This window comes from Poecile atricapillus, chromosome Z (genome assembly GCF_030490865.1).
Source record: "Poecile atricapillus isolate bPoeAtr1 chromosome Z, bPoeAtr1.hap1, whole genome shotgun sequence".
In the NCBI taxonomy this organism is placed as follows: domain Eukaryota; kingdom Metazoa; phylum Chordata; class Aves; order Passeriformes; family Paridae; genus Poecile; species Poecile atricapillus.
The window spans coordinates 111,506,077-111,519,690 of record NC_081289.1 but is presented as its reverse complement, the minus strand read 5'-3'; the positions used below and the strand labels follow the sequence as shown (position 1 = coordinate 111,519,690).

Here is a 13,614-nt window from a genome sequence, read left to right as displayed (position 1 = left end):
CCACGTTTCAGCAAATCTGCAAAGTGTCCATATGAACAACAGAGATTATTGCAGTATAGCTAAACATAAAAGTCAACAAATGCACCTTAAATTTCTCCTTGTTTGTATACATATCTGCATTATCTTTACAAGTGGAAACACTACATGCAGAGGAAGCAGAGGAAGGAAGAAAAAGGATTGTTGCCAGAGTCAATGAAGAAAAGATATTAGCTCCTGCATACAAAGTTTAATTAGCAAAAAATTGTTAAAATTACAACACGGCAGATTTGGAAAAAACCCAACCCCTCCAGAAATAAACCCCCTCTCCCCCTGCAAAAAACCCCAAATAGACAGTTATGTACAATCTACTCTCAGATATGTTTTCCACCACAAATCTTTATTTCACAGTGAAAAAAGGGTCAGACTTAGAAGGGGAGCATGAAAGCATGAAGCCTTCAGGCTTTCATTTACACTCTTCAATACTCAGCAAAGAAAGGCTGAAATACTGATATTTCAGTGCTTCACCTGCTGCTATTTCAGTATTCTTTAATGACCAGAACTAAACAAACTGTATTATTAAAGGCAGAGTCTACTCTTTACCCTTTCTAGCTAACCCTTTTGTAGATGTGCCAAATGTAATCTGAATCATTATCGGATCCATGTTTTTCATCAGAACCAGAAGAAAAGGGCAGAGAAAATGGAAAACCAAGGATGCACTGTCTTGAAAAGACTGAAATGATGTGGGTGAATAAATCTTTGTTCAAAGGTAAAGTTCAAGGTTCTGGGGAAAAAAGCATCCCAAATCAGCCAGAAAGAATGACAGAACAACTTAAACCATCAGTTACAAAAGTCAACACTTAACCTACAAAAGTAGAAAGTAATTCAGCTCTTCTCTTTTCCCCACCAAAACCCATGCTGTACTGGAAGTTGACTCCTCTCCTCCCCTATTGTACCTACCTTCGTTATGTCTGCCTTTTGTTAAGAGAACACTGATTGGTGCACCCTGATCCTGCAGTCCTAGGTATTCATGTTGACGGTGTATTTCAGGTGAAGGACTGCGGGAACGAAGCCTGTCCCGACTACGACTCCTCATTTCCCTCCCATATCTAGGATCAGATAAAGATCCATGACTGTAACTGGGTGGGCTGTAGTCTCCTCTGTAGTCCCGTTCATAGCCAGCATCCCTGTCGATGCTCCTTCCCCTGCTCCGATCCCTTCTATAGTCTCGATCCAAGCTCCTGTCCACGCTCCTACCACGACTTCGATCGCGGCTGTAGCTGAATTCCCTGTCACGGTCTCTGCTTCGGTTACGCCCTCGGTTGTGCTCATCTCTATAGCTCTGATCCAGGTTGTTTCCCCAGCTTTGGCTGCGCCCTCCATTTCCACTGTGCCAGCTTCTCTCACTGTAGCCACTTCGAGCACTTTTGCCATCAAATTCTGCATGGTCATCCATTACATCTAAAGCTCTGTCCTCATAGTCAAGGGAGGGGCTTCTCTGCAGCGCAGCTGCCTGCACTTTCCTTGGTCTTTTCACTACCTGTTCAGTGCAAGAGAAAACAAAGAAACAAACAAATTCTATCAAAGATCAGAATGTGAAATTGAACAGATAAATATTCTTCATGTGTCAATATATATTCTATTTATTATTGGACAAAATCTGTGTATGCAGAACATCATTTGCCTCACGTGACTTCTATTTTGTACCACTTGTTATTCAGTAAAATAAACATTATAAAATAAAATTTTATTCTGTTTTTCAGCAAGATAACTTTGTGATACTGTTGATTAATTTTCATTTGTTTCACCTGCAGAAACGATGTCTTTGTTTTATTTATTTTGTACTTTGCACTTGGCAAAGGACTGCTTTGTTTTGTACACTTTATAGAAGAAAACCAAAATCCTGACTGGTTACACAGGTACATACCACTGGCGCTACACTGATTACATTTGGAATTTACTTACAATGGTGGCCACTTTCCCACTTTTCCTAAGTTGCTGAACTGCAAAAGAGTGTAGAACATTTTCCATCGGGGTCCCATTAACTATGACCACTCGGTCATTTTCTCTGGAAATGGGGAGGGAGATAAAAAAAGAAAGAGAGGATTTAAGAAAAGTCTTCATGAAAATAGCAGAAAAAAATCTTTTTTTTTTTCTTTTTACAGAGGAAACCTATGGATTTAGTTCCATTTACCAAGGAGTTTTGCTTTTAAACTCTGTTTGCTATATCAATTCCACAATATGTGAATACTAGAAACAGCTTTTGGTACATCTAAAAATTAGACATTGAGCAGCACTATCTTTGTGCATATACTATGTTCAGTTTAAGCATCTTGTCATAATATTTATTAAAGAACATTTGTGATGCACATTGAAACAGGACTCCTAGTTTTAAATAAGAATTTCATGAAAGCGTCAAACTGCTGCAGCCATTAGGCAAATATTCACAAGTATAACTGCAGTACATTTTTCCTAAAGTCTGGTGTTCACATCTGGTCACATCTACTCTGTAGAAAGGTGATTAAGAGAAAAAAAATCGCAATAAAACAGTAACACACAAGAAGTCTCCCTTGCCCTAAAGCACAGACTAAGATTAGTAACTTTTCTGTTAGACTTCCTGTATATCAAAGAGACCACTAACACCTCACCCACATAACCCCGTCTGAAATACCCCCACAACACTGATTAATTTAACCCCATAAACTTCATAAAGGCATTTCAATGCAAAAAGTGAAGATTAAAAAAAACCCCGAAATTACCACTCCTCATACTCTCATATTAGTTTATTCTGGTGACTACCCAGTTACAGTCAGAGCATGAGCTCAAAAAAATTACTAGTTACTTTGCCATTTTCTGCTAGATAAAAGAAATCTTTGGTACCAACTATTTTATCTTCATTATAATTAAATCACATTGCAATCTATTTTTTTAATTAAGAAGATTATATACTCTAAGCCTCGATTTGTAAGGCACTCTAACTCCTAAATGATTTCTGTGCCTCTTTTCATATCCTTCCAATTCTTTTTAGTGGATGAGTATGCCGGAACAGCATGCTATATTTCAGTATCAGCTTCATCCAGGTTTATGCAAGAATTAAAATAGATCTCTGGAGAATCTATACATCCAAAGCTAGTATTGAACTTAACATTGCACTATTATGTCAAGTGGTTCATCTACACATTTTACCCTACAAAAGATGACAGGATGATTTTACCCATACGCTCTGAAGGTTAATGTCGCTCTAATTAGGAACGGCTGGAAAGAGGCGACACAGACTCTCGTGGAGTCAGAACAGGAGAATCTCTAGTTTGTTACTCTAGGCTTGTCTTATAGACTCGTTCCATGGAAAGTACAGAAAGGAAACTCTTATTGGTTAGTCAACTGCTACATCACCATCATTGGTCAGTGGTGTACACCACCTCCTGACCCTCTCCCGCAAGGAAAACAAGAGGACAGACAAACAGCACTTGCAAGGCTGTGTTGTGTCCCTGAGGATTGTTTTGAAATCCTCCCATGAACTTCTCAGGCTAGCTCTCAGTCAGGCCTGAGAGCTATGTGGCCTGTAATAACTACAGGCACTCTGGTTCAGATTTAGCATCCATAGGTTAGACCTATGTTCCTTGATTTGTTGGAGGAACAGCTTTGCCTTCAATTTTCTTCAGAATGCGTTTTGTCTGAAAGTGCCCAAATATCTTGGTATTCCCTTGCCATCATCTATTTACCTATGATCTTTCATAATTTATGGACATCATTTCATTCCCAAATCACAGGTGATTATGGAACAGTGATGGTGTGCAGGGCTCACGGTTATAAAATGTAGGATTTATACACTTATGTAACAAATTATTTATTATGTGCTTTACAATTACCCTTTTATTTAGTTACTCAATAATTCCTATGCCAGACATTTCATTTTCTGACCAAAAATAAATGCATGGCAATAGCGACAGAATCTACTCTCATGATTTATTATTTCTGCACAATTATTTGGCATTTTCCAAACTGTCTAGTCCTCATCAGGTATTTCAGATCAAAGAATGAAAATATGATGTAGGACAGAAACTCTAAGCCTACAGACTGACTGTTTGTACATGACAGATGCTGCCTCACCAAGGATGAAGTTAGCAGAAAGACAACAGAAACTATTTCCATAATTTTTTCTTTCGGATATAAAATCAAACCTTCTTTGGGTTGACTTAAGCCATTCTTGGAAACTAATGATTAATCACTAAACATGCTTACTGGAGGAGGAACAAGGAGGATGTTAAGGAGGATAATTTTAAGATACTAAGTATTTCTACTATTTTTTTAAATTAAATGCAATCTTGAAAAAAACATACTTAACTGTTAAAGACTTTTCAATACCACCACAGAAATGTAATGTCTTGCTAAACAGCAACTAACACCTCTATGTAGGGTTTACTTGTTTTATTGTTTTGGGTTGGTTTTGGTTTTTTTCAAAGAGATATCTAGATATTCAAGAAGGCACCAAATCTTGAGGTGATTAAATCATCAGGATTTCAACCATGTCTGTCTAAAGGATTTATATATTCTACAGCCATGCTCCCCAAAATGCCAGACAAAGAAAAAAGTGCTTACTGAAGTAATCCATCTGCTGGACCACCTGGGAGAACATCCGAAATTACAATTGATGTTTCACCATTTTCAAAATGAGGGTTATCTCTGCCGCCAGAAACTGCAATCCCAAATCCTCGTTTTGAATCCTTTACAACAAAACCAAATACAACAAAACTTGAATACATTGACAGGAATTTTGACAGGGAGAAAAATGAAAGAAAGAAAGAATGTTCTCATGATGGCACTCCAAGTAGATATTATATAAAATATGATAGCTGCAGGCAGAGTGCTGCAGACACACACAGTACCTCTAGATTTAAGAAAGATTAGGTTTACACATCCACGTATCAAAATGACAAGTTCCTGTCTTCCAAAATCTCTACAGCCTTCTGATTATTGGTAGTTAAGTGAAAAACTTAGTAAATTTGCCTGCATTTTGCTTCACCATCCCATGGGTTATTCATAGCAAATTTATTGTTAGGTAAATCAACTTTGTTAGTGATGCTTGGGAAAGTGGAATAGCTTTCCCAGGATCTCATCTTCATTATGATTGCTAAGTAGTTTGTGACAACTACTTACTCCTCAATCAAAATAAAAAGATCATGGTTGATTACAAAGAGCAATTAGGAAACTTATGCATTGTCTATATAATATTCATCCTCTGTCACAATCAACTATTTTAAATATGTAAATTATGTCAAACCTGTCATCATAGAAATAACACATCCATAGACGTCCTAGGACAGCATTCATAAAACCAAAGAAATGCTTCACAGAATGCCAAGGAACAGCACTAAACCTGATAACTTTTAGCATAACTGAACTGCTGACAGCAAGGTGAGCACAAGTTTTAAAAAAACACACACAAGTTCAATTTCATCTAATATTTAATATACACATCATCACTAAAAATTACAAATTATGCTACATTTGAGCAAAATGTTTTAACATAGTGGCAAAGTAATACATCAGACTGAAGTCATGTTTTTCCCCCAACACCCACTCAGCATGTGTAGTCCATTGTATGTCACCTCGTGTTCCACTAATGCTGATAGTAAGCGATTATTTCTTTGAGGAGGAAAAAAGCAGTGTGGTTTTCTTTTAAAACTGCACTTCACTTGCTACAGCTCAGTTTTACAGGGAGCAGTTTGATGTTTTACACGAAAACAAGAGATTCAAAATAATGGTAAAATTCAATGACAGTGGCTGATACAGCAAGTTCAGCAGCCCTTTGCCATCTCAGTAGCCTAAGCCTATCTATGTGGTAAAGAAGCAATGCTAATTTACACAGTTATCAGTGATCTGAAATGCTGGAAATTACAGGAACTAAGATCTTCTGCAATTTTTTCCTGTCTTCCTCTGTAACCTCAAAACCAACCTCTTTTCAACCATACTTTCTCACATGAAACAAGCTATATAGAAAAGATTACTATTTCACCTTGGCTCATCAAGTTCAGTTCGCTGCAGAAGATGTGAAAAAAACTTGAACAACTCAGTGCAGGCTGCTCACTGAACCCAGATCACCAGAACAGCTGAGAAGAGTGCCACCACCACTGAAGCCCAAAGTGCACACCTTGTACTGTGGTGTGGCAGCCTAGCTATTAGAGAACACAGGCATAAGTGCTCTGTTTTCTTTAATTCAAAAGGACTCCACTTGATGAGATACTTCCTCTTTTCTTAAAAAACCTTTCATAGTGACACCTACAGTCCACCTGTTTTATAAGTTTTAATGACACTTTTTCCACTGGATTCTACACTAGTATATATTAAAGTATATTACAAAAATAAAATCGGTGGAATCCTGTTCAGTGATTATTACAAAGCTTGGACATTAACCACAACCTGCTTGATAGAAAACCATCTGCTTTACTTTTAAGGCTCTTCAATGATAAATTTAGCTATGTGTATTTGAAAGACCAAACAGTAGCAAATATTAAATTGTTAGTTGAATTTACTCCTAACATTAAAGAGATGTGCTATTGTAGGAGTAGCAACTAAGCTTTAAAATAAAAACCATACCTGATCTGGACAATGAATTCATCCTATTCTCGACTCAGACATGCTAATAAAATCTGCTGCAAAACATATTCAGAGTAAACCAGTGCTCGAATATTTGAAAACTAAAAATATAATGGGCACTCACTCACCTTTTGTAAGGTCACTGTGTACTGTTCCCATATCAGCTCTTCCATGCCTGAGGCCTGTTGCACACAGAAACCAATTAGTAAAACACACAGCATATAACTATTTAAATTAAAATGTGAAATATCCCACTAAAACACAGATTTTAAATTATATGCATATTCTAATATTTGGGGAGAATTAGTTTGAAATTCATATATTTCAATTAATGACAATTTTTCTTTAAAAAAAGGAAAAAATTATTAACAGGTCCAGAGTGGTAGTATCCCTTCACGTTTCACTGATTTAACAGCTCATTCTGATTTTCTGGAAAATCCTATTCAGCAAAAGCATTTAACTCAGATCAACTAGCATTCTATAGCCCTGATTCAAATACACATAAAATACTTATGGAAGACCTTTCTGTCCTAGTATGCAGTAAGATTAGCAGTCGAAACTGAGGTTTTCAAAATGAACTAGACTTCAAATCTCTTGTGTCTTGTTCATGTGGATTTAACAAAATGTTTTGTCTGCTATGAATTACATAACTAAATATTTAGGTTCCCATCAAGAAATTAAATTTTACAGGAAAACACAATATATCACTATGTAATACAGATATAGCCATTTCAGTGACACTTCTCAGAGACTTTTTTTTTCCACATTTCTAGTTAAAACTGATCACTTTATCTTACATGATATAACCTGAAATCTTTCCAACATCACAGCTTAAGATATAATACAGAATAATCACCCAGCTGTGATGCATCATATAATAAACAGCCAGCCCCTTCAGTGTCTGCCCTGTAAAACTAGGAGAAAAATGAGCCACTGCACTGCAGAAAAATGATACTGCAAACATTTCAAAATGGAAAGTATCCACTGCAGAAGAAAAATCCAGGCACTGCATAAGTATGTGCATGCATATACTTAAGCCATAGGTTTTATTTGTTGAAAGTTGTCTTCCTTTATCTCAGAAAACTGAATTACAGACAGAAGCTCAGTTCAGACTTAACGGTCTTTTTAAAGGCATCATAGGGAGTACTGACAACTAAACTCAGAAACAATAGACACAGAAGTGACACAAGAAGGGTATGCCTGTAATTTAAGGCATCCCTTGCATTTTCAGAGTAAGACTTCTGGCAGTGCATAACTGTTCAGCAAGCTGTGGACGTTATTTCTCATATGCAAAAAAACCCTTGTTGCATAGTTTCAGCTGATTCTATGCACCACAAAGAGAAACTAGACTTACATTTTCACTCGCACATTCACTGTATTGAAAAAAAAAAAGTAAGTCCTGCTCAGAGATCCTGAAGGAATATGCAAAACATTCAGCATTCTTACCAGGAATTTTACAACACTGAACAGTGTAAAATTTCCACTGTTCTGCCAGAAAGTGAACAATGCTTTCCAGTTTCCAGTACCTCTGGTGTCTAATTAAAAAGAAAATTGAAAATAGATGTAGGAGACGATGGCTTATATTAAAAGTAATACATGTAAGTAATTGTTTCTAAATTTTGACTTGTCTAGATCAGACAAGAATGTGTTCATAATTATTAGTATTCAAAACATGTGTCTGGGGTCAGTGTTGAATGTGCTGAATCACATAATAAAATTGCTTCATCTGGTAATACCATTTAACCAGTTAACATGTCTAAGCTTTCAGCCATCTGAAACTGAACTCACTCGATATATTCCCTTACAAAGAGAATCTCTGCCACAAGTGAAAAATTCCTCCTTAACTAAGCTCTTCTTTTGAACTGCTGTGATGCTGCTGTAAATGGAAGCAACTAGGCTTGCTTATCTGGCATGTATCAAACAGATTACCTACCCCTAACACTTCCTAGAGTCCTGCTTTCCTATGTATTTTTAAGCTCTGCAAAAAATGAGTCTATGCTGAAAAAAGGTCTCAGTGTCATTTAAATTCCATCTGACTTCACTGAATAGTTTTAGAAATGAAAGTCAGTACCAAATGATGATTAAGATTTGAAGGACAAGCAGGTAGGTTCAAATTTTGTAGAAGCACAGAAGATAGGAAATGTTCTCCATCCTCCTGGTAAAAAAGCCTCAACAACTTACACGTGTAGCACAAACGTCACTTGAATTCAGTTTGCACTTTATGCAGCTCCTACAAGCACCACCTCCCAGCCAAGAATACTGAGGCCAGCTCTCAACAGGTACACGAGTAAGGCAGGTAGAATGCAGTCAGGGGGAGCTTACGACCCATGGGGATGAAAGACAGACCTGAGAAATGACTGTTTATTCGGTACAATACTGCAGGAAAAGGACTGAGGAAAGCACTGTAAAGATATCAGGGATGGATGTAAGGATATGAAACAGGAAACTTACAGGAATTTCTTTCCAGAAAACTAGGCCTTCCGTGAGCAGTGGCGTAAGTATAACCTTGTGCACAAGTGGAGAGATGTACTGGGCAGTAAACCAAAGCATCATAAGCCTACAGAGTTATGTTACTTTACTCTGACAAATAACTCTTATGGTTCTGGTCAGAAAGAAAAAAAAAGTAGTAAGAACGAACGAGAAACTACTGCCTACAGATGCTAAAATTAAGGTCTTGCAAGATGCCAAGACTATAGCATTATCTCATTTGTGCCTAGAAAAAAGATCCTCAGTGACTGTTTCAGGTACATTCTGTGTAAATTTGGGGGTTTGTTTTTACCTTGACACTGTTACTGAAAATTCAAAAGATAATTAAGTAATTCACTTTTAAATTCGTTGAAGTAATCCATTTTTTTAAACTGCTCCTTGGGAAACTGTCTCCCATTTGCTGTCCTCTGCATCAGGGAAGGAAAGCACACTATGTACTTGCACAGCTGATTTTGTACAATGTAATCACCAAGACAACACAATTAGTTCTGCTGTACTGATAAAGCAATGCAGGCTCTGCAACACAGTTCAAAGAACTGAATGGCCACCTTGGAAGCCCGTAAGGCAAAAACAATCTCTAAACAATAATCTCTTTAATATTATAAAACAAACTACCGCTGCTTGCCATTGTCACAATGCTAACCCATACGGTCAGAGTAATGGAGAAGAGAAGATTGAGAGGGAGGGAGGGAGGGAGGGAGGGAGGAAGAGACTACAAATGTTACGAATCATCAGTCAGGGACTTGATCAAAACTAATATCTAAGTCTCCACCCGAATTGCGAAATTTCTGTACTCCACATTTAGTGATGTGACTCTCCTCTGAATGCATCAAGTGATGAGTTATGAAAAGCCTTCATCACCTTGCCAATTTCTTCATACTTCATCTGTAAGGAAACACAAAGGGATCCTGAGCAGCTTGTGCATCCCTTACAGGATCGCAGTTTCACTGCAAGATTGCACACCAAAACACTGGAGAGAGAAAGGCAGGCAAAATGGTTAAGAACCCCACCTCCAGCTACTAACACTAACTGTTTTACAAGTCCACCCAGGTTTCACATAGACAACAGGCTACCTGCAGTAAATGCAAATTATTGTAACTAGCCAGTCTAAATTCATTAGGGACTAGAGTCAGTCCATTTCTAATTAGAACACTGTAGTCAGGATTTGCTTAAATCTGTCTAATGCTCATACACTAAAACGACAGGTGCTTTCTAAAATACCCAAAATAGACTGTTTAGCAGAATCTTTGGCAGGAAACTAGTCAAAGTGCTAAAATCGCCAGTGTGCAACAAACAGGCAGCTGTTGCAGCTCTAAATGACAGTCACCAAGAGATTTATGCAATTACTTGCTACTGAGAGATCACAGAAGACAACTTCATTCACGCCGAAAGAACAACAAAACCAGAAGACCTGCCACAACAATCATCTGGCTATAAAAGTGAGTTGGAGAGGGGAGGGATAAGTGAGGGGAGGAGGGGAAGAAAAGACGTGAGGCAAGATGCAACAAAAAGCAACTCACGTGCCCTTTCAAAATCCCCAACTTTTTGACTGCATGTGACCACATTCTCTGCAGAGCTTGAGCTGTCTTCATTGTTGCAGGATATAATCTGTGAGGGAACGCCGTACATCCCGTCTTTTCATCTGTTTCCACCACTCAACATGGTTATGTAATTCTAATACAATAGTGGCCTACATACTAGAACAAATCCTGCTGTCAGTTTCACACAGAAACACATCAAAACCCCAGCAAGGAAATGCACTGTGAGTTTAACTAACTCCCAGTTTGAAAGATCCCAGGAAAATGCAGTGCTGTAATCTTATGTTTGTTTTTAAATGAAGTGCTGAAAACTATGCAGCACCTTATTCTTCTTCCAAGCACATATGGGTTCACCCCATCGGGAACCTAATTTAAACTTAGAAGAAAAAGGCTTAAGAAGCACAGCACAGATGATTTGAAAATTCATATATTGACTATAATATTTTACAGTTTTTGCAGAACTGTGTGGGCTTGGCTCCAGCAAGGAAAAGGAGAAATAAATACAGAATAATACTCACTGAAAATAACAGTATTTGCCATCAGACATCTAGTAAGGTATCATTTGTAAGAACGATAAGCTAATCGTACAGCCAAACAGATAGGTTACTTTATTGGAAAATAGGTCAAGCTATCACTCCCATTTATGCTGCACGAATACTGTGAAATTTAAGCCTCAAGTGAACTTTTCCCCTAGACTTTATGTAAGTTTCACAGGCAGTGAACAGATAGGAAGATATGCCAAGTTTTGTACACAATGCTAACCAAAACTTCTATACACAGATTTCATTTTTCACCAATTTTAACTGCTAAAGAGTATTAATTCAGACAGCAGTGGAAAATGTGAAGGGTTGTGTTGTTCATTTTTTCTTAGGGTTTAGTTTTTTTGGTCAGTGGGGTGGGGGAGAATGGGGGTAGGAGGGATGCAGAGGGACAATGCATGTGTTCAAGATTTTCCATTCAAAGCGAAGACTGAATTCAGCATTCTGCATTTTAACTACGGCCCCACCTCTGCACTAGGTGAACTAGGATGAACAGAGGCTTGCACCTTCATCACTGAGCTGCCAAGAGTGAACACCAAAGGGACCCAGAGGAAGTACATTGAAACCAGCCCCCAACTCAGACTACCCACTTGGACACGAGTAAGACTTTTATTAGAGTTTGGTCAAAATAGTTTAGAATCTCCATCAACATTTCTAAAGAGCACATTCCTCTCAACAGACTCACATTCACAGCTTCCAAAACTGGTATTTATTTATTTATTTTTACAAAAAAGGGGGAGGAAAAAGAAACAAATGTAAGTATGTCTTTGAGACTTCTCTAGCCCTGTTTTCTTAGCTTTTTTGTTTTCCTCCCCCTTGCCCTGAAAAAGCTTCAGAAGCACTCCTAATAGAGAAGAAAAGACCATCATGACATTAGAGAATAAAAATGGTGAATTATTATCCATGGGCTGTAGCAGTTATAACAGCAAGGACTCTTCTTTCTTGGTTTTGGACTATCCTTTTTCTCGACAGGAATATAATAAGAAAAATGAATGGATTGCCTCCACCAAAATTTAAAACAGAATTTTTCTGAAATTTTAAAAAATAATTTAGGAAATTTAAAAAAAAATTTAGGAATGTTGCTGCAAGTGAAAAGACCAGAGAATTAACAGAAAGATGCAAATGTTTGCATTTGGATGTTTCATTTTGAAGGAAAACAATATCTCCAGAATAGGAATACCTCAATTCAATTATTTTAAAGTGAGATAGAAAAAAATTTCAAACAAGCGTTGTCCCAGACACTGTTTCCTTTTACTTTACCTGTATGCCTCTTCACAAAAACTAACTATAAAGGGAAATGATAACCTAACTTCATTCCTAGCACAAGATTACGAAGGCAATTACAACAGATTTACATATCACATCTATTATCCACAGACATTTAAAACAAAAACTGTTTTTAAAAACAAGCTTAATTCCAATGACAGATACCAGAACACTCTGGTTCTTTCTGGGAGTCTATCCTGACAATAAATGTTTGTGAATCCTGTGGGGAAAGAAAACTAAGAATGACGATCTGGTTTATAAACTGGGGAAGGTGAAAAGAAAAAGAGAGCTCTCAAAAAACAGAGCAACCTCAGAACGTCACAACAAAATCCTACAGCAGCAGTCTGCATCTCTCCACTCACCCTGGTGAAAATTTTACACCCAGCACTATGTTTTGATCTCTTCCTCTACAGACAAGGAAGAAAAAGGGTGTTTCTTCACATATAGTCTATATAAGCAAGACATAATCTCTCCAAGCAAGCAGAAAGGATACCTGAAATAGTCTTGCTGGCTCCATTATGGAAGTAACACAAGAAAAGAGGTCCTTGTGCCCCCCAATTTTTCATGTCCCCCTTCATATGTTACTAAGGATATAAGCATAGAAACCTTGAAAGCTGAGTCTAGGTCTTCCCTAAAGACAGACTCACACAACAAAGATGATCAAGAACTTAAAGCTTAACTGAAAGCTACCCACTTGTAAAAGACAGAGGGGCAGGGACTCTTCTATCCATTGATAGGAACAGCCAGGGGAGCGAGTCCAAAGCTCTATCAAGACGTAAGTATTCCTGGTCTCAAAGACTAGGTACACTGTCAGAGGAATCAGAAGCTGCCCTTACTCCTAATCTGCCCTCATAAAAACAATTATGATGGACAAAAAAGCATGGCCTTAGATTTACAGGCTTTCAAAGATCCTGATCCACTTCAATTTCTGGATGACACTAAAATAACGCCCTCTGTAGAGAGTAGAGGCTCAGTGAAATGAGAAGAAATCTATACATCAGTGTGCTGTGTGAAGCACCACATCTCCTTTTTCAGCTGAATGCCATAGCCTAGGTTATTAAAGACATCTACAAAATGATGATCATGTAACACAAGTTGCATAGTCAGATCTTGCCAAGTATTCTCAACATAGAGAAAAATGACTGAAGAGGAACAGGACCTTTACCAGGCCTCTCTCTGCAGTGAGAAAGTCACTTGGAAGAAAGCTCGAC

At 37.7% G+C, this 13,614-nt stretch overlaps 1 protein-coding gene across 1 annotated transcript in view; it reads right to left on the bottom strand.

The window, feature by feature from the left end:
- The window catches only part of TJP2 (tight junction protein 2), a 63,727-nt gene that overhangs the window by 15,545 nt on the left and 34,568 nt on the right, over positions 1-13,614 (bottom strand). The window contains exons 3-6 of the mRNA XM_058826071.1: positions 6,702-6,755; positions 4,576-4,700; positions 1,942-2,044; positions 937-1,516 (exon numbers count right to left, since the gene is read on the bottom strand). Coding sequence (XP_058682054.1) covers positions 937-1,516; positions 1,942-2,044; positions 4,576-4,700; positions 6,702-6,746 — 853 coding nt within the window. The 5' untranslated portion in view covers positions 6,747-6,755. The remainder of the gene's footprint in view (positions 1-936; positions 1,517-1,941; positions 2,045-4,575; positions 4,701-6,701; positions 6,756-13,614) is intronic.